At 48.8% G+C, this 19,589-nt stretch overlaps 1 protein-coding gene across 1 annotated transcript; it reads left to right on the forward strand.

Moving 5' to 3' along the window:
- Nucleotides 1–335: 335 nt before the first annotated feature.
- LOC119462188 (protein enabled homolog) lies at nucleotides 336–8,360 on the forward strand. The gene is made up of 3 exons (XM_037723535.1): nucleotides 336–378; nucleotides 3,598–3,898; nucleotides 7,970–8,360. The coding sequence occupies exons 1-3, from the start codon at nucleotides 336–338 to the stop codon at nucleotides 8,358–8,360; spliced, it is 735 nt and encodes a 244-aa protein (XP_037579463.1).
- The last annotated feature ends 11,229 nt before the right edge of the window (nucleotides 8,361–19,589 follow it).

Below are 19,589 nucleotides of genomic sequence, written 5' to 3' on the forward strand. Positions count from 1 at the left end.
GTTGCACACCCGCCAATACGGCAGCAGCCAGCAGCTCCAAAGTGGAAGAGGAAAAGAAAGTTTCACTTAAAAGTTATCTGGATTCGAACCTTGATTTGTTAGTCCCACTCTTCGCATTTTCACTTTGATTTTCTTATGCTCTGTTCAATATAGTTCGTTACATCTTTACAGGTGGATCTACTAACCAATTGCAGGCGCGTTCTAATCCTGGAGGCTGTAGAAGAAGAAGAGGAAGAACGCGCCACCTGTGCCATCCGGCCACTGCTCTTGAGATCCCAATTTCAGTTAACCTTACCGGCACAAACCATTCGCTACCCTTGGCAAGACTCGACGCTATGGACACGCCTAGCAACGAAGCAACGGCAGAACCAGAGAAAGGTAGGAGGAATCATGTTACTCAAATACTGAGACAACTTGTAAGATATCCAGGACCTGAACACACTTATACACACTTATACACCCACACATGCTTATACATGTGTGGGTGGATGGGCGAATGTGCAGAAAACTACAGTAATGAGGAATACTTGTTAGGGAAGCAAAGTTTAGGCGCATTAGCTACGAAGCCTCAGAAGGAGTGAACAAAACCTTAGGCCAAGTATAAGAATAGCGAACCCTATGGTCGCGAGAAACGAGAATAAAAGTTGCGAATAGCGCATTTGACCGAAACTCCCAAGTCACGACTGTGTAACTGCGCTCCACCAGCACAACCTTTTAGAATGCCGAAACTTGAACGCCAAAAAAAATAAGGCATGAAAAGGAGCTTCAACCAGAGTTATAGAAGCGATAATGGTAGGAAGCAATGATAAAAGCGATAGGATCGACTAGAACCTGAACGCGAAAATGTATGATAGAGGGACGACAGGGCTCGAACACGTGTAGATGGCATTCTAGTTAAGGAGGGTGATAAAGTATTTGAAACAGACGGTCCATTAAGATAAAAGAAATTCGTGAGAAGAAAAGGAAAATCCAATCTATTTCTGCTGAGAACTAGGTAGCGCGATGACATTGAGAATTTCACCTGCCTACCGAGCGCTTACCGACAGATGACGCAATAAATGCAACATAAGAGTAGGCACATACACACAAAAAAGAGTGTTCTGTGTATGTATATGCCTCATCTTTTGTGCGGTGTAGTTATCGCGTTATCTGTCAGCAAGTATGCGATACCAACTCGCCCAATCTTCAACGTTACCACGCCTAGTGCTTGTTCAGCTTTATCAGTATATCGCTATAGCTTTGGTTCATTTTACACTCAGCCGGCAAACATTCTAAGCATCCCCTATATTAATGCCGCTGTGTTGCATGAAACTTGCTGTGAAAACTGGAACCACAGTTTTGGTCCTGCTGGGCGTCAACTCCTTAGCAATGAATGTTGGGATACTATATGCTCTTGCGTTCGAAGAATCCTAATCCCAGCTAAGTAGCCAAAACTCGCCGTTGTCAAGATGGTGTATATATTAGCAACGTAGCGCACGGACAAGAAAATTAGGATAAATCAAAGATCCGGGAAGCTTAACGTCACTGCATCGTCTCACGTTCACTTTATTCGCGTAATGTTGTCACGGCTGTACTAAGCCATCTTGTTGGGGCAAGCCCTGCTTCACATATATCGTAGAGTCGTGTACAAAAGTTTGTGAACCACGCTCAAAGAAACAACGCTGAATTTCGTCAAGTCCTATGCGTGCAATTGCCAGAAAAAAAGGGCGAAATAATTTTTTCATTCGATAGTCAAAATTCATCGCACAGTTGTGCGCACTTAATTCGACAAAAATCTGGTATTTTTGTGTCACGCGCGCTTCACAAAGATTTCTTCCCGACTCTATATACAAGGTTCTTTTATTATTATTTTTTATTGTATACGCACGCGGCCCAAAGCCATATTGTTTTTTACGTAATCACCCCAACGCTCAATGCCAGTTTGCCAGCGCTTACAAAGTGACTGTATTCCCGTAGAAAATAATTCATTTAGGAGTGTGCGCAACCATTCGGGACCGCGTGGCGTACCTCTTCATCAGAACGAAACCAAGGCTTCTTTCAGCGGTCCGAACACGTGGAAGCCACTCGTGGCAAGGTATGGTGAGTATGGTGGATGCGGATCACACTCAAACGCCATGTCCGTTATTGTCGCAACTGTTGCACGGGCCCTGTTGGGCCGTGTATTGTCATGTTGCAACGGAACACCAGCAGACAGCATTCCACGGCGTTTGGATTTGATTGCAGGACGAAGATGATTTTTTAGGATGTCAGACTATGATTCACTAGTGATATAGTGTTCCCTCGCGACGTGTACTTCTCCAAGACGACGCCTTCTTTGTCCCAAAAGAGGGTCGGCATAACCTTCCCTGCTGATGGCTGTGGTCCGAACTTTTTTTTTGCTTTGGGGAATGAGGAATGGCGCCATTCCTTACTCGCTCTCTTCGTTTCTGATTGGTGATAGGGAACCAGGTTTCGTCCCCGGTGACGATTCTTGCAAGGAAGACATCTCCTTCTTGTTCAACGAGCCGCAGAAGTTGTTCACGCGCTTCAGCACGTCGCTGTTTGAGTCAGCTGCCGGGGCACTTTGAGAAATCCGAGAGCACATCATGCACAATGTGATATGCTGAACCATGACTGATGTTTACACTTGCTGCAATATCACCCAACGTCGCTCAGCGGTTTTCCATCCCGATGTCTTCAACGGCTGCAATGTTTTATGGAGTCGCAACGGGGTCTTCCTGACTCGGACGACGAGCATCGGCCGCGGACGTCACACCGTTTACGAATTTGTGACTCCATTCGTAGATTTGCCCCTGTGGCACACATGCATCACCATACCGGACCTTCATTCTGCGATTAATTTTGATAGGCATTACACCTTCACTATGCAGAAACCGAATAACAGAACGCGATTCCTCTCTTGGGCAAGTGGCTAGTGGGGCGGCCATATTTACACTGTTCCTGTGCCGGTAGTTCTGCACTTGTGCTATGCTACCATCTAGGGAACATCCGGCGCACAGTTAGGAACATATCTGCTAACGTACAGGCTACTGGCGTCGTATTTCGCTTTTTTGTTACACATTTGTGGTTTTCATTCTACTGACCTTCGTAACAAGTGCGAAACCTAAGCAATCTAGTCTATCAGCAATAGTGCCTAAGCAATAAAGCGTCCAAGTGTGCTTTCCTTTGAAGTTGTATCTCTGTGATGCACCAGTTACATTCTGAAAAGCCTACGGAATCATTCCTATGACTCACCTGCGGCGGTTTCCGTAGCTGTGAAGAATGGAGCGATCGGGCGCCGCGCGACTAGTTCAACCAGCAAGCGGACAGGATGATGCCGCGCGCTGTCACGTGACGCCGACGTAGCCTGTGTTTGCCTCCTCCTCCTCTCTTCGACGCCGCGCTCCTCCTCACCTTTCACCTATTTAAGTTCTTCCCCTACGCCCTCAAAGTGTTTGGACTTATCTCCTGGCTGTTTTCAATGATTACCCAAAATGCCGAGAACCCTTGAAGGAACCGCATTATGCTATCACATTAAATGCGCATTTCACTTATACCTAGGATAAACGCGTTCTGAACATTTGGCTCTATAAACGTCCACTGTCTCTCTCCTACCAGCCAACACGCCCAATGCTGACCCGCCCCCTCTGCGCCCGGCGCTTAAGCCTCCGCCGGTGCCTCCACCTCCACGTCCGGTCCAGGGGCCTTCAGTGGCAACTACCGCACTGCCCATGAAGGCGGCCATTGGCGCAGCCACGACAGTCGCTTCGACCGCAGCGCACGTTGCTGTTTCAGCGGCCGCATCTCTCGGCTCTTTGGTGATGCTCAAAAGGAACACACCAGCCGGTTCCCAGGGCGCGGACCAGTTGTCGCCTGCCCCTCCGCACGAGCCGGCGCAGGCTGCAGGAGGCGATCAGAGGTTAGGACGTGGCGAATGCACGGAGGGCGTTTACAATTCAATAGCGTGTCACAGGGACTTGAGCCCGAGTCGGCAGCGCGATCGTAGAGTCGCGACTTCCCTGGCGACTTCCACCGCCAAGGATCAAGCAACCAGCGGCAAGTGCCACTAAAAGAAAACTTGGGCATACGCCAGCTAAACGCCTTGTCATAGCCCTTCTGACATCCCTAGCCATTTGATATCGATGCTCCCACCTTCGCCTTGCTCAGGCACTTTCTTGCCGCGAAACTTTTTTTTCTGGTTTCATTGCTGAGCTGCGATTGCCAACCATAACATTTCGGGCGTGTGAGAAGGTACTTTGCACGAAACGCCATTGAAATCCCTCTAATCCCCGATGCAAACACCTGGGGCGCGATCTTGTACGCGTTCCAAAATGGAACGGAGGCGGAGGTCCGTTCCATCGAGCCGCACACGATTGGTCAATTTGAACCGTGACGATCAAATTGACCAATCGTGTGCGGCTTGATGGAACGGACCGCCTCCGTTCCATTTTTGAACGCGTACAAGATTGCGCCCCTAGTCTGTATTTCGAACGGCCTTCATTGTCCATGCGCTTGACGATTTTGGGTTGTTGCGCGTGTGATATATGCGCATTCATTATTGCTGAACTAGGGCACCTCCCCATCGTGTCAATGGCATATATGTAAGGAAACTACTTCTTGGAGCACGGGGGGAAGAAACATAGGCGCAGTACGCTTTACTTTTATTTCCTTGCTTTCTTTTTCGCGGTGTTAATGCGCTAGCTTTAGAAGCATCAGAGTGGAAAAAAGTGTGGGTAAAGTGTGGGAAGCCAGTCACGTGGTATATATATATATATATATATATATATATATATATATATATATATATATATATATATATATATATCGACGACAAGTTATCTTTTATCCGCCGGGGTGGCTTAGTGGCTAAGGTACGTGTTGGGCTGCTATAAGCACGAGGTCACGGCATCGAATCCTGACCACGGCGGCCGTATTTCGATGGGAGCGATATGAGAGCACCCCAGTACTTAGATTTAGGGGCACGTTAAAGAAGCCCAGGTGGTCCAAATTATTCCGGAGTCCCCCACTACAGCGTGCCTCATACTCAGATGGTGGTGTTGGCACGTAACACCCCATAACTGAATGTTTTAATGTTAACTTTTCGTCCACTTTCGTTTCTAATGTCTTCGTTATTTTTCTATATTTACATTTCAACCACAGCTAATTTCCCCGTGTTTTCATTGGCTTCATTGTCTGTTGGCTTTCTATGGTCACGATTATATATATAATCATATCATAATGAGCCAACAAACAATAACACCAAGGACAACATAGGGGAAAATTACTTGTACTTAATAATTGACTTAAAGAAATGGTAAATTAATTAAAATGAAAATGGATGAAAAAACAACTGTCCGCAGGTGGGGAACGAACCCACGTCTTCGCGAGCGTAATTCGCTAATCCCCAATCTATACTATATATACGTAGGCAGTGACAAGTCAATAATGCACCTCCCCCCCCCCCAAAAAAAAAAATCAATATCGATGTAGTGGTGAATGGGTGAGAAATGCGTTAGCATGTATATATATATATATATATATATATATATATATATATCTGTATACATTCCCTCTCGAAGAGGCAGGACGTGTGTCTAGTGAGCTCCTAATTAAACCTTTGCAATGTGGTGAACACGGTTTAATTAAATCATGGATCCGGGAGCTCAAGTAGGTACGATTAATGCTAACGCATTTCTCACGCATTCTCCACATGGATATTGATTTTTTTTTCTGGGGGAAAGGAGGGGGGGGGGGGAGGGTGCATTATTGACTTGTCACTGCCTACGTATATATTAGTATAGATTGGGGATTAGCGGAATCACGCTCGCGGCTGAATAGCTTAATATGGAACGTGCTTGTCAAGAGCGCGAATGAGAACTTGGCGTTTGCGCGCACACGCTACAAGACGCACTTCTCGTCTTCAACCGCGCCATGGCTCGTAACAAAATAGGCCACTGTTGGTTTGTCCCCTCGTCTCACAGAGCGTCTCAAGCCGGGAATAACAGTGCCGACGCGCACTTTGCGCCGTGTTTGCACGCGTGCCGCAAGAGAACTTGCTTTTCTCTCGCTTTTGCAACCAGTATGTTGCCGCGAGCGAAGGCGTTCAGCGTTCATGTTCCTTCGTCCAGGGAAATAAAGTTGATCTATAGTACAGTTGGTGCGTATTTCAGGATTGAGACGTGTTTAAATGTCACTCTAAGAACGCAGGACCAGAACGGTAAGCAAACGAGACACGATGTTATAGACTCCATCGGGGCCCGTATTCATCGAAAACGTTCTTACGCAAAAATTCTTCATAAAAACAGATGCTAGTCAATCCTGATGCGGGACATATTATTAAGGAAGGAGGCTGGCCAATCGAGAACAGCACTTACGAACACAAAGCTTTGTGAATACGACCCCTGATTCTGTACTAAGCAGAAAACACAGAACTCACCGGCGATGTAACCAAAGCGCAGACATTTTTTTTTAAGAAACAAGCAATTGAGTACATTTATTTAACATTTATACCAGCTATCGATTACGTCAATTGCTTGAGTGTTAACGGGATAGACTACCGCTCGGAACATAAATCGAGATAACGCCGCTGATGGGAATGTTGTCTATCGTATAGGCTAAAACGAACCTTTTTTTTTTCATTAAACGTGGATTTATATTTTAAATGTTTCACTAAAAGTCGCGAAAAATTACCTTTGGCGCCGCACGCGGCAACAACATGAAGATGCATAAGAGGTCTACCACGTGACCTTCTATTAGCGTACGCGGTTTCAGGTCTTTTTATTAGTATTGAAATGCAGTACACTTTTTTTATCATAAGTGTTTTTTTTTCTAACTTACAATGTGCAGATAGGCCTCCGTTTTTAGTGAGTAGAAAAGTGGCGTTGCCTTCGCCTTCGTTTTCGATGAGTTTGCTTGGCTCGTCCAACGACCGAGTAACGAGGCTGGGGGCCATCCAGTCACGGCGTAGCCGTGTATTTGGGGAAAAACACGGTAAAAATACAAGAAAGGTCTGTACAACAACCCATCAGCGTTGCTGGAGGAGGGACTCTTTTAGAGGCTGCTCAGATCGAAAAATTCTGCTTACGAAATATCCACGTGCATTTGGAAGTAACCGCTGCAGGTGTAGACACTACCGAGGGTGAGCTTTGCGTTGCGCCATAAAAAAACTGGCTCCATAAAATCGGTTAATTTAAGAAAAGGGAAATCCACTTAGCTTCTATGCGCCAGGGTTCTGCGCCATCCCACGACTTCTGCGTGTTCTGCCAAGTAAGGAACCAGTTTCTTATTCAGACATTTGCCCGCTTCGCCCGAAGGCGTTACAACAGGGTGGTACAAGCTTGAAAAATATTCATCCTCACTCACACAGTTGATATGTCTGTAGCATCGTGCTGTGTTCGCTTATCGCTTTGGTCCAGCGCCTCTTTAGAGTCATATAATTAAGGGTGTTTCAGCGAACACTTTCAAAGATTTCTAGAGGTTGCCTGTTTCAGATAGCACAACTCTAGCTCATGAGCTGGTCTACCCGAAGAGGCGGACATTACTTCGTAATAATCGACTAATTAACAAAAATTAACTAATTCAGTTTTTAACTAATTGCCTTACGGCCAACATTGCAATATACGAATTCTAGCCGTGGAGCTCGCAAGGCGGGCCCACTTGGAACGAATTCTCAGCATGACACCAGTTTCGAGATATTAATTCCCGAACTTTGCGGAGAACTGCAATGGCGTTCCAGTTAAGTTCTTAACAAAACGTCATTCTATGCAGTGAAGCACAAAAGTAACTGTTTCCAGGGTGATACATACAGTTATATAGCACGTGAGCGGCTTCCTACACTTCACACACATAAACGCTTTTTTTTTAACACTTTGAGAATCCTAATGCTAACGCATTAAAATGCTTTAGTAGGTGGTTGCGCCTGAATGTGTCTCACTCCCGACATCCCTTTCATCGTTACGGACGCACGTTCACATAGCCGTCGTCAACGCAGGCAGGCAGAGCCCGGTCCGCCCGCCGAATTGGAGTCCCCCCCTAAGCCTGCAACAACGCATTCGCCACGCGAGAAGCGCAAGTGGAGGGCGCTACGCGCCGTCGGAAACCCCATGCAGAGCACGTGCGTGGCACTGCTCGTGCTCTGCGTGCTGCTCGTCGTCGGCCTGCTGGTCTACCTGCTGCTGTTCGCTCCGGCCGAAGCCGCGGTGGGCGGCGCCCACCAGCACTTGCCGGCCAGACCGAACATCACCGCCGATGCGGACACCACGACCGAGGCACTGCTGATCGTCCTGCCTACACTGGGTGGCGCCACTGACAACGCCGGAGGTGGCGACCGAAACAACGCGGCTGGCAACGGCAGTGCCGAAGGTGCCTCGACAATCAAATGACGAGTCACCACTTACAAGACGCCACCACAACTAACATTTGTTCTGGGTTTATGCTGCATGTCCATGAGATTTCTCGCCCTTACGGGCGACCAGATTCTGCGACTCGACGCTTTTTCGGTGCTTTATATATGTATTTTTATATATCACTTATATATATTGATCGTTATTAAAACGAACAAGCATTGATTACTGGCCTCGTGCGTCGACAGAAAATTCCTCACAGGTGAGCGTAAATGTTTAAAGCGAAGCTGTCTTTGGCTACCTCCCGGAACAATTTCCACCAAAGCCATCCACAAGGCCCGTCAAAACATTTAGCTACACACTAGGAGTTATAGCAAACGGTTGATGGAGCGTTCTATACCGAAGCAGAAAAATATACGTTATGAAGATGGTTGGACAGCGAAGCTGTAAGCTACAGCTAGGACGATTACCCATTGCGACGTAGCTTGAAATTATTCACATAGCGACAATCACATGCACATTACCTAATTATTAGTACAAGACGTTTGAACGGCCTGCGACTTGGCTTGCGCCGCTACTTCGTGCACCTATAGACAGAGTGGACCAGAGACAACCGAAATGCACTTAACCACACTTTCGCCGCGCCTCGTATGCATGCTGCTCCTCAGGAGTCCTCACTATACGTGGCCTTCCCATAGCACTGTCACAACACAAATCGGTTGCTGGGTAGGCGGGTTCTTCTTTTACATACAGAAAAGCAGTTACGTCACTCCCTTGATCCGTATGCTATACAGCTGCTACTTCCCGGCAACTGCAGCTTATGCAACCGTAATCTTTACCGGGAAACGCTACCGGCAAACGCTGTGTGCGAAGGCGAGCTTTCTAGTTTGTTTTTTTCCCCCGCACAGCTGGCGCCGCCACTGCCGCGGATGCATGGAGGCGAGCCCCATCTGTTGGTGCTGCAAGGAATCCAGCGGCGCACATGGCGCGCGCCTACATGGTGTTTGCCTACGGAGACGACAGACCCATAGGGAGGTAGAGCTAGCTATACAGCTGCGCTGTAAAAAATAGAAGGGCTAAGCAGTAGGTGCGCTACACTGACCGCGGCACGCAGGCTCTCTCTAGTTGCCTCGACCAGTGCCCGCAATCGAAATTCCTCTCCTGCCCGTCTGTTATATCGGAGACGGGTTCCCACCACTCCTCCAGTTTCGACAGGAATCCCGCCTCTGCGACTCTCACCTCATGCCTTTTCTGTCTCCTCTTGCTGTGCAGTGCTGCAGTGTATTTCCAAAGGCGGTGCTGCGCGCTCAACATTTCACGGGGATCCCCGAGTTGTCACCGCTGCTCCTATAGGTATTTGTCCGCTGTCGGCGGCATGCGTGTGACGTCGAAGAGCCATTGCACGTGACGTTGCTCGCTCACCGCTTCAGGGGCTATAGAGAAGAGCGGCGTGCAACATTTGGTTTTTCAGCAGTTTTTAATACTTTGCAGACACAGTCACTGCGTAATTTGCGCATCGTCATTAACCGTTTTCATTGCCCAAACCTGATGAGGGGCCTTCTAACGTGCACCAAAAACACAATACAAAAGTTTTTTTTTTTTTTTTTCATCGGAATGCAGCCGTGATCGAAAGTCGACCCCACGATGGAATGCTTAGCAAAAGAGCGCCATTGCCTCTGAGCACCCGTGGTGGTTGGATATAGGAATCAACAGCTTTGAATCTGATGGTTTCTCTTCAGCTTTTCGGGGATCTGGAAAACTGAAGACTCACTACCGCGCATAGCGGACCGACAGCCGCAAGCGACGCTTCAAAATTGTTTGCTTAGCAGATTCGCTAATCTCGGTTGCAGGCCAGTGTGGTTGCCTTACAAACGTCCGAACTACCCGTATATGGTGTAACAAAAGCCCCCATCCACCACCACCACCACCCTGTATATATATAGTGCGCCGGAGCATGCAGTGGAGCGTCATTCTCGCCAGTACTGATTACCCTGCTGATTACGCTGCTGGTTTACGCAGTAATTTATCCGGGTCACCGAATTTTTTTTTCGATATTTACTACTTCAGAAAACTAAAGAAATATGTAAATGACCTCTCAAGGCTAATAAATTTTGTGGTCCGTGAGAAAGGGGCAGTCGAAAGCAGCGAAACAGGAGACCTGTTCCCGGGAAATTGCCTGAGCATTACCGACAGGTCATCGTCAGGCTGCAGTCACTGGCTGATGCTCTTCGCATGTTCTTTACTAAGCTGCGGATACCGTCAGCTCGAAGCGCATTACAAGTAGCAGAAGCCCTGCATTCAGTCCTTGCAAGGTTTCAGTAAGCCGGTTGTCATCACTTCGTGAGCAGGATCGCCGGTGGTCATCATTTAGAAGTGCATCGATATTCAAGTGGAATGAAAGGGAAAAAATTGACGTACACCCGTCTTAAACCACGAAGCGACAAAGGAAACCCATGCAGGTTTCTTCGAAAAGCCATTTTCGTAACTGAAGAAAAGTTAGTCCTGGCTTAGGATTTTTTTTTTTTAACTGCGAAGCTTTCTTTCGAAAAAAAACCCGCATCTGTTTCCTTTGGAGCTTCCGTGCTAGAAGACGGGTGGGTGTCAATATTTCCCTTTCATGAATGTTCCTGCACATTGCGGCCTTCCGCAGAAATTATTTGCCATTCAAGTGGAATGTTAGAGGTCTCGTGCAGGTCTAATATTTAATCCATACGTCAGCATTTCATACGTCAGCATCGATACGTCAGATTTCAGCCTGACCTATAACGTTCCATTATACGACCTGGCTTCGAAACATCAGAATCCTTCGAAGTGCGGCGAACACAGTAAAGTGGCAATTTCTATTTACGCGGATCCCACTTACACCCACCCCCCTCTTCATGACAAGAACCATCAGGTCAAGTTCAGAAACTAAACGCGAATTGCTACAGGTCCTGATGTCGACAGGCCTCAGTGACCAACTGTAGTCCCGGTGTGGCCCTCCGGATGTAGATGTAGAGCCTATATCAGTCAATGGAAACATACACCCACTCTGAAGGATTGGCCAAGAACCGGGTACTTCAATATAACAAAGAAACGTAAAAATTCAAATGAAATTTGAGGATATATAGATTATAGAGTCGAGAGACAGATGAAGTCGGCACCCTGTCCTTCATTCTTCTTTCTTTTCATTTCACAGACGCCTTCCCCCTGTGTAGGGTAACAAACCAGACGCGCCATCTTGTTGACCTCAGTGCCTTTTCTTTCTCTCTTTCGACAAAGGCGCCTTGCGACAGTTCCGCTCGCAGCGCTCTTTGTTACGCTGTTCGCGATTTGTCTTTGTGGCCGAGTCTATCCGTTGCTTTTGCCCCGACTTCGACAATTCAGAGGCATGCTTTAGTAAATGCGCGGAGACGATCTGTATGCTATAGGACGCGTGACAATTTTTGCAATTGCCCGCAGGTTGAGACTAAAATTGAGGGCCTAAGCCGCGAAGCGGCCGCGCGCATGAGGCGAGAAGTTGGAAAAGAAGAAATGGAAGAAGAATCTCACCCCGAATGTCGCACCGTGGCATCTGTTCTCCGAGTCGCGCTTGCTCGCACGTCGCATCGTTAACGACACCGGCGATTCTTTCGCTTCCGCAGCACTTCGTCACCGGCATAAAGGTGCGTCTGAGGCCGCACTTCTGCCTGTAACACTGGCGAAGATGGAGCGACATCCGCGCGCTAAGCCTGCCACTCGGAACACGATGCGAGTGACCATCAAGACACCGCCGAGCAAGAAGCGAGCTCCTAGCTTGGACGCCCAGAAGCAGCAGCTGCGGTCGCTGTCTCGCAGCGCTTCGTCAAGGACAAGGGCCGCGGCACTGAGCAAGCTGACTCTCCGGGACCGTTTCCTTCTCTCCTTTTCCATTCCCCTCATCCTCGTTTCGTTCAGCCTGCTGACGTTCATAGCCGGCCACGTCATAGCGAGGATGGTGGGGCGGGCCAAGGCACGGAAAGCCGAGAAGATAACCGCGGACGTGGGGGCGCTCAACGCCTCCCGTGAATCAACGGCCACGTCCGAAGCGGCGATCTCGATAGCGACCGAAGCGACACCTTTAGTTGCGGCAACGCCACTCAACGCGTCTCAACTGGTGGTCAGAAGCGGCACTATTCCTACGCTTATTGACATATATACCCGTAAAGGCTATCGGCTCGAAGGTGGTTGGCGCTTTATTACCATGGCGCCGAAGATGCTGGACAACGACGCTGTACCACCTTTCGATGATGTGGCTGCGTCGAGTACCATCCGAAGTGCTGCTGGCATGACGGGCCAAGTTACGCCCGCCGAATTAGCGATAATTATCGAGGACGATGACCGGGCACTCGGCAAGGACACCCCTACAAGCACCACAGCTCGTGTCATGGGATCCGCACGTACAGGCTACATTAGCAAAGGTATCCCGAGTCGACGGCACACTTTCCAAATTGTTGTACTATACTGACGAAATGTGTAAAGGTATATGCATGAAGCTCTATTCACTTTTGCTTTGTTACTGATTTGTATTGTATGGGGAACGACTTCTGTTCCCAACATTAAACATTGCACATACTACAGCAAGAGTTGGTTAAAGTGGTTTTGAGCGCTTTGTAGACCGTCATTAACAGTCGCTTGCTCGACCTTATGACATGCACTAAATAAACGAAGTATAAATTAACATAAACGGTTTATTCCAGAGTTTACGTTGCTTAAAGCTCGACAGGAACACATGAGATATTCGCCTTTGTGAGATTCAAGACATTCCGTGAAGTCAAAGTTACTTGATACGTTGCGTTTCCAGTCACCACACCTACGAAGTGGCAATTACATTCCATGTGCTCCCTATCTTAGTTGCATTTATTTTCGCACATTCGACTCATTTTTCTTATATTCTTGAGTCTGATTTTTCATTTATGCCCGTGCGCATGTTTCAGCCAACTGTTTGCCCACTATTGCTTATTACGTTTTGTCTGTATTGTAACAATCTTGTGACGGTGTTTGTGCACCTGTTCAATGCATGTTGCATTGTAAATCGGCTTTTGTAAATTAAATCTACACGTATTCGTGCAGAAGATTGTGTCTCTGATTGGAAAAGCCGGCTACTCACGTTGATTTCTACTAACTATACACTAAAGTGCACCCGTGCATATATCACGCTTTGTCAGCCTGCGTTTTATTTTTGTACTCTTGGTTTGCACGTGCACACTGTTGCACTGCTCCATTGCTTCCTTCAACGCCCATCCTAGATTATTTTCTTTCCTCTGTCATTCACAACATTGCCTGTACATTGGACAAAGCTCTGAAACGAGCGTCACTTAGCATCGAAAACCTTATGTCCCTGTTGCAGGTCCTGAAAGAACTGATATGGCGTGGACAACTACGGCAGCCGTCTACACTGCTGCCGAGACAAAAACGACAAATGTCACCAGAGCTAGGGATACCGCACTCGCCGTTTCTGCTAAGACTTCGCCTGACGGCACATCCGACACGCCACCTGGAGATCTCCGTGGTGCTCCCAGGGCTGCAGAGGGGAACCCATCTGGAGAATTCATCGCAGACATCGTCCATCCCTACCACAATAAGGACGAAGACATCACCGACACCCCAACCGGTGACGAGATCGAAAGCGGCGGTCTGTCGCTGGTAGGCCCCTCCCCTCCAGACTACACGACAGCAACTGCCCTTGCACTATCATCCACCACCGTTTTGCGGGCAGCTAATCTGTTCGACATTCCACCAATCGATGACGGTATCTCGGTCACGACTGCAGTCACAGGCGTTTACACAATTCAGAACAGGAATGCGTTTGTCACGGCGATAGACCAGACCGAGATCGTCGATGAAGCAGCAGTGCAGGGAGTCACTCGAGCAAAGACCAGCACTGAAGCGGAAAGTACAGGGACACCTTTAGGCAGGTCAGCGACGAGCACGCCGGCGGAGTGGATCGCGATACAGCAAACGTGGGTGTCAGCAGAAGAGTTAGGTACACCATCGCTCCCAGGTACACGTGGGGTGGCAGCCGAACAACCGTGGGCAAGACCAATGGATGAGACACTCGAGTCGACCCGTACACGCATGCCACTGGTAAAAGGCGCGCACTTCGAGACAACCACGACAACGGAGACTCCTGGGAAAATGATCACACCGCAGTATATGCTCATAGACAGCTACGGTACGATACCGAAAGACGAAGAATTTCGCTCTGGCCTTCTCAGTTTTACCGAAACCGCAACATCCAGAGCAGCTTCCCAGACAGAAATCATTGCGTCCAACGAAAGAACCGGCAGTGCAACCAGCCAAGCAAAGGCTACATCTCCGAGCTCGAGTACAGGTCGAAACGCTGCTTCTGGTGGCACGATAACGGCTGTCGCAAAGGACGCAACTGATTTCAACAATAATGTCAAGCAAGGAGAGATGAGCAGCCGCGTTAATGAAATAGAAAAAACTGTTTCACATTCGAATGACGCAACTCAGTTTCACGATATCGTAACAAATGAAATTCAGACTGAGAAGTCTGAAAGCACTGGCATCATCAATAGAATCAGTACCGTGACGAGCCCTATCCCTATAGTTGCTACCACGGAAAACCAGACAGGAAAGCTAAATGGCCTTGACGGAGTGGATGCGGGTGTAGAAGCCAGATGGAGTAACGAAACAACCGTTGACGAGGCCACATCATCAGGCCCCTCTAAAGATTTTACGAAAAACGCAAGCACTTCTCGAATTTCTTCTGCCGGTGAAAATTCGCTTGGGAATACGTTTCCTCAACAAGATACTGCAGGAAACACTACGAGCAGTCCTATACTAAATGAATACAGTCGTACAAATGTCGGCATCTTACATACAAATGGAGACGTGCGTTCCAAGGACACAAATGTGCACGCCATGTTGGTCAGTACTCCAGGCACCGGTCGCGACGCTTCTGTGCAAATTACACCCGCGGGTACAGACGTAACAAGAGTGCACATGGCAAGCACTCGCAAATCGGGCACTGCTTCCACGGTGAAAGCAAAGTCGGTGCTGCCGGGATATTTCCGCACCAGCCTGCGCATGGGTACATCGACAGTGGCTCGCGTTAGCACGCCGACTGTCCACAGCTTCACTGAAAGTGGGGCTTCAATAAACCAACGCAAAGCATCGTCGACCACTGCCGTTTCCATAACCGCAAGAATTCCGAAAGTTGTGAATACACCGGAACCTAGTACGCATTTACGCAGCTTCACGGCGACGTCAGGTGTTCAAACTTCCGTACCCCTGCCTGCCACAGTTGGTGCACCTCAGAACAGACAGCGCGGCCAAGTATTTACGATCATCGCGTCACCTATCGCCAGCATGGAAAACGGAGAGACTAACCATCGAGAAACCACAGTTTCTTCGGAAGCTCGCAGCCCTATAGACAGCGCCGGTAGGAACACTATTATTCCCGCTATGACGATCCAAGCTGCGATGACGGGCAATAGAGCGACTTCTACAACGAAGTCAGCAACTGCCACTCGAGAAATCTATATGGCTAGCTCCGTTCGAGTCTCTGCTTTCGATGAAAAGGCATCACCCACTTGGCTGAATGACAGCGGTGCTCACATTCCCGCGAACGCAACCGGTGCAACGATCAAAGCCACTGAGAATCGATCGACTGTAATCATCGAAGAAACTTCTACGGTTACTAATACCGATACGAACGGCGTCCACAAGGATGAAAAGGGAAATGTCATCAGGACACGAATGACAAGAGAGAGCCAATTCATTGCAACTAACGAGGCTGCAAGTACTGGTACAGAAGCCACTCTCAGCTCGACCAGGGACACGGCGGTTGTAAGTAATACTCAGAGAAACAAAACTGTAGAAACTAAGACCGCCAGTAACCGCAACGATAGTTTTATGGCTTTAACAACAGCGATAAGCGCCACAGGAACGCCGGTGCGAAATAGTCGAGAGAGCGCGGGCAGTTTGACCACCACACGCAGCTCCGTAGTGGGCGACCCCAACACTGAAACGCCTACCAATATTGGGACTTCTCTGGTTAGTCCAGGCGGGTCTGCTGGTACCATCAAAAACAAAACTTTCCCTGCCTGGCGCATTAATGACGCTCTTAAGGCAGACGCGGGCAAGTCATTGACCACAGTGGGTCGTAAACCGCCTGTTGTCGACTCCACTAATGTAGCGCCTAGTGAGATAAAGGTGGAGACTGCTTGGCGCATTGCAACTGCTGTGACTCGCCTTTCGGTGTCCGTCATGACCAGCGCAGCCGCAGCCAATGGCGACGCTGTCCCGAGAAGCTCCGCACAAGATGCAGGCGTCAGGAGGAATGCGGCCTTTCCCCCTATGATCATCCAAACTGCAATGACCGGCGATAGAGCGACTACTACAAAGAAGCGAGCAACCACCACTCGTGAAAGTCGAATGGCCAGCTCCGTTCCAATATCGGTCTTCGATGAAAATGCGTCACCCATTAGGCTGAATAACAGCGGTGTTCCGATTCCTGCGAATATGGCCGGCACACCAGCCTTCACAACCGTCCTCGAAACGCGCCGGTTTAGCCTACCTGAGGCAATGACTACTAACAAGAGAATTTTGCCTGCCTGGCTGATTCGATCTGCTGTAACGAGACATCCGACGCCCGCCGTCGCAAAGCCATCCACAGCCTCTCGTGGATCAAGCCCGGTTAGGTCCGCTCGAGCTACCAGTTACGGAGAGACCATGACCTTTCCCGCTATGCTCATTCAAGCTGCTGCGAAGAGTCATGCGGTGCTCATGCTAACAAAGCAAGCCACTGACATTCGCGAGGTGTCTATCTCTAACCTCGCTAATATCGATGGTGTCGATAGGAACCATATTCGCACCCGACCTGTCAAAAGCTCAACGACAGCCCGCGCTGGCGCTTTCGGGCCACCGATAGTCGCTGCCAGACGTCAAGATTCGAGCACCAGGCGCACCGAAGAACACGCTCTCGATAGCAAGAACACATCAGTTTGGCACGTCCGTGATATTGGAATGCGCAATCCACGTCCAGTCGTTCGCAGTAGTCCAGCCGTAAACGGCACGCCGACTTCAAAGGGGGACAAGAAGGCCGCCGCAGCCGTGAGGCTGCTTCAACGTGCTGCGTCGACCCGCACAAAGCGAGTCACTGCGAAGGGTAAAGCCTTTGCCGGCTTCGAAACTCCACCGCCTCGCTCCCAAGTCACTGCTAAGGCTGCCCTCACGATGCACTCTTTTCGGTGGTAGAGTTATAGAACAGTCGTCTATTTGCACGTTCGCACCATCTTCATAGCCTCTAGGCAAATAGGTTCAAAGACTCCTACTTGCTGGTTTCTTTGGGTGAGCTTTCTTTGGTGTTGACTGCTGCTTCTTAATCCAACAAGCACCCTAATGTATGGGTTTAACCAAGCCTAACAAAAACAAAGGTGCGTTGAAAATGAACGCGAAGGCAACCAGGCATGCATGATGTGCGACCTTAGGACAAAGAAGCTGAAATTCCGCGCCGTGACGTCGTCGTAAGCCAGAAATGTCGACCCTACGATTGCAGCCGTGTAAAATATTCCTATAGCAACACGCCATTTGATAGGGCTACTCAAGTGTCGTAGTATACGCGGCGTATTCACCGCTCTCTTCGACGACAAATTTAAACCGCCAGTTGCGGCACTTCAGTCAAGAAAACATGCACCTGGCAAGGAAACCTTGCCTTATTTTGAAGGCGAACTGGACGCACTTCAGCGAAGCTCCGGTGCAATAAAAGGTCTTAATTTTTGTTTGAGATATATGCGATATGAGCTCGACTATGCCAAACATCCATAAATGGTGTCTACTGAACTATCGCCATCCCTGCTATTCGTTATGCGTCAAGTTTATGCAATAAATAAATTCCAGATGTTCCGCAGTTTACTAGTATTGACATTTGAGACTTTCTTATGGCCCTTTATTCTATTGATATCCATAGCCATAGTAGTATTCTCGTATCAGAGCGGATGCCTTTTTTTTTTTAACACGAAAGTGTTTCATGCCGGGGTCCACCAAGACTTCACTGACGTATTTCCGTCACGGAAATACGTCATAGAACATAATACAAAGAAAGAAACCAGAAGAAAAAGTTCCACAAACATGCAAAATTTGGAAATCGAACCCACGACCTCTAGGTCCGCGACGATAGATCGCCGAGCGTTTAACCCATTGCGCCACAAACGCATTTGCAGAGAGCTACACAGACGCGCCTTATATATCTAACACTCCTCCGTGTACCCGCACTCTTGCTCGGGGCGGTGCCGCCGCCTACGAGCAGAAAAGAGAAGTACTGCATTATGACACTAACGCGCACCGACAGTGAACGCTTCGGTGGTCTCAGCACTACGACGCCTCGATGCCAGCATTCGAAGGGACGCTGGCATCAAGAAGCACTACCAACGCCACTTAGGTGGCGTTCACCGTACTCAGCACAGCGGAGCGTGGCCTCCGCAATTAGCTCTGAAAATGTTTCTGAAGTTGATCGCGGAGGCTGCAATTACGACGCGCTGTACGCGCTGATTTGACTCGGTGACGATTCAGTTACGTGCTTTGTCTTGCGCGTTGTATTAGTGTGTCAGTTACGTGCTTCGTCTTTCGCGTTGTGCTAGCGTGTGCAGCGTAGTGCAGCTTCCATATGCACGACGGTTGCTCATGGTCATCGACGTTGGTAGTCGTGATGGAGGAGACGTGCCACCAGGCGTCAGCGTGGGTGCATCAACGCCTAAGGGCGCTTTAGCCACAAAACACCAATAGACATTATATATCAATGTGCAATAAACATTACACTACTTCTGTGAAGACACGTTTCACTTTCGTGTTCTATACCGATTCCTATATAAGAGGGATCAACCACATTTTTTTTTTTTTCTGCTCCGAGGATTTTTTTTTTCTTTTTTAAACACGGGAAAATTGCGCCTCAAGAGCGAACAACTGGGCCCGCATTCACGAAAGCCTCTCATACGCTACAATTGTTCCTATTGATAAGGAGATTTACTGACGGAAAGCGGCAGGCGAAAAACCAGTTCAGTCGCCAGAGAGCAACGGTCTCAACGCCAAGAGCTCGTGATCTGCGCTCGCGCCCTACATCTATGAGAGCGCCCCACTACTGCTTGCTCCCTGTTCTTCTTCTTCACTACAATAACCCCGGCGGCGAAGGGGAGCCATCCTGGCGACTCAAGGGCACGCTAGGATGAGAGGGTCGTGATGCGGCTTGAGGCGGCTGACGTGGACCGTGTCGCGACCGAGACGGCGCTTGTCCGAGGAGGGGTTGAC

The sequence above is a fragment of the Dermacentor silvarum genome, chromosome 8 (assembly GCF_013339745.2).
Source record: "Dermacentor silvarum isolate Dsil-2018 chromosome 8, BIME_Dsil_1.4, whole genome shotgun sequence".
Lineage (NCBI taxonomy): Eukaryota > Metazoa > Arthropoda > Arachnida > Ixodida > Ixodidae > Dermacentor > Dermacentor silvarum.

What these genes read in the sequence shown, in the direction of transcription:
- LOC119462188 (XM_037723535.1), top strand. Translation starts at nt 336, where the DNA reads ATGGACACGCCTAGCAACGAAGCAACGGCAGAACCAGAGAAAG. An exon ending in AACGGCAGAACCAGAGAAAG is followed by an intron (nt 379 to 3,597) that starts GTAGGAGGAATC and finishes CTCTCCTACCAG; the next exon opens with CCAACACGCCCAATGCTGAC. An exon ending in GCTGCAGGAGGCGATCAGAG is followed by an intron (nt 3,899 to 7,969) that starts GTTAGGACGTGG and finishes TCGTCAACGCAG; the next exon opens with GCAGGCAGAGCCCGGTCCGC.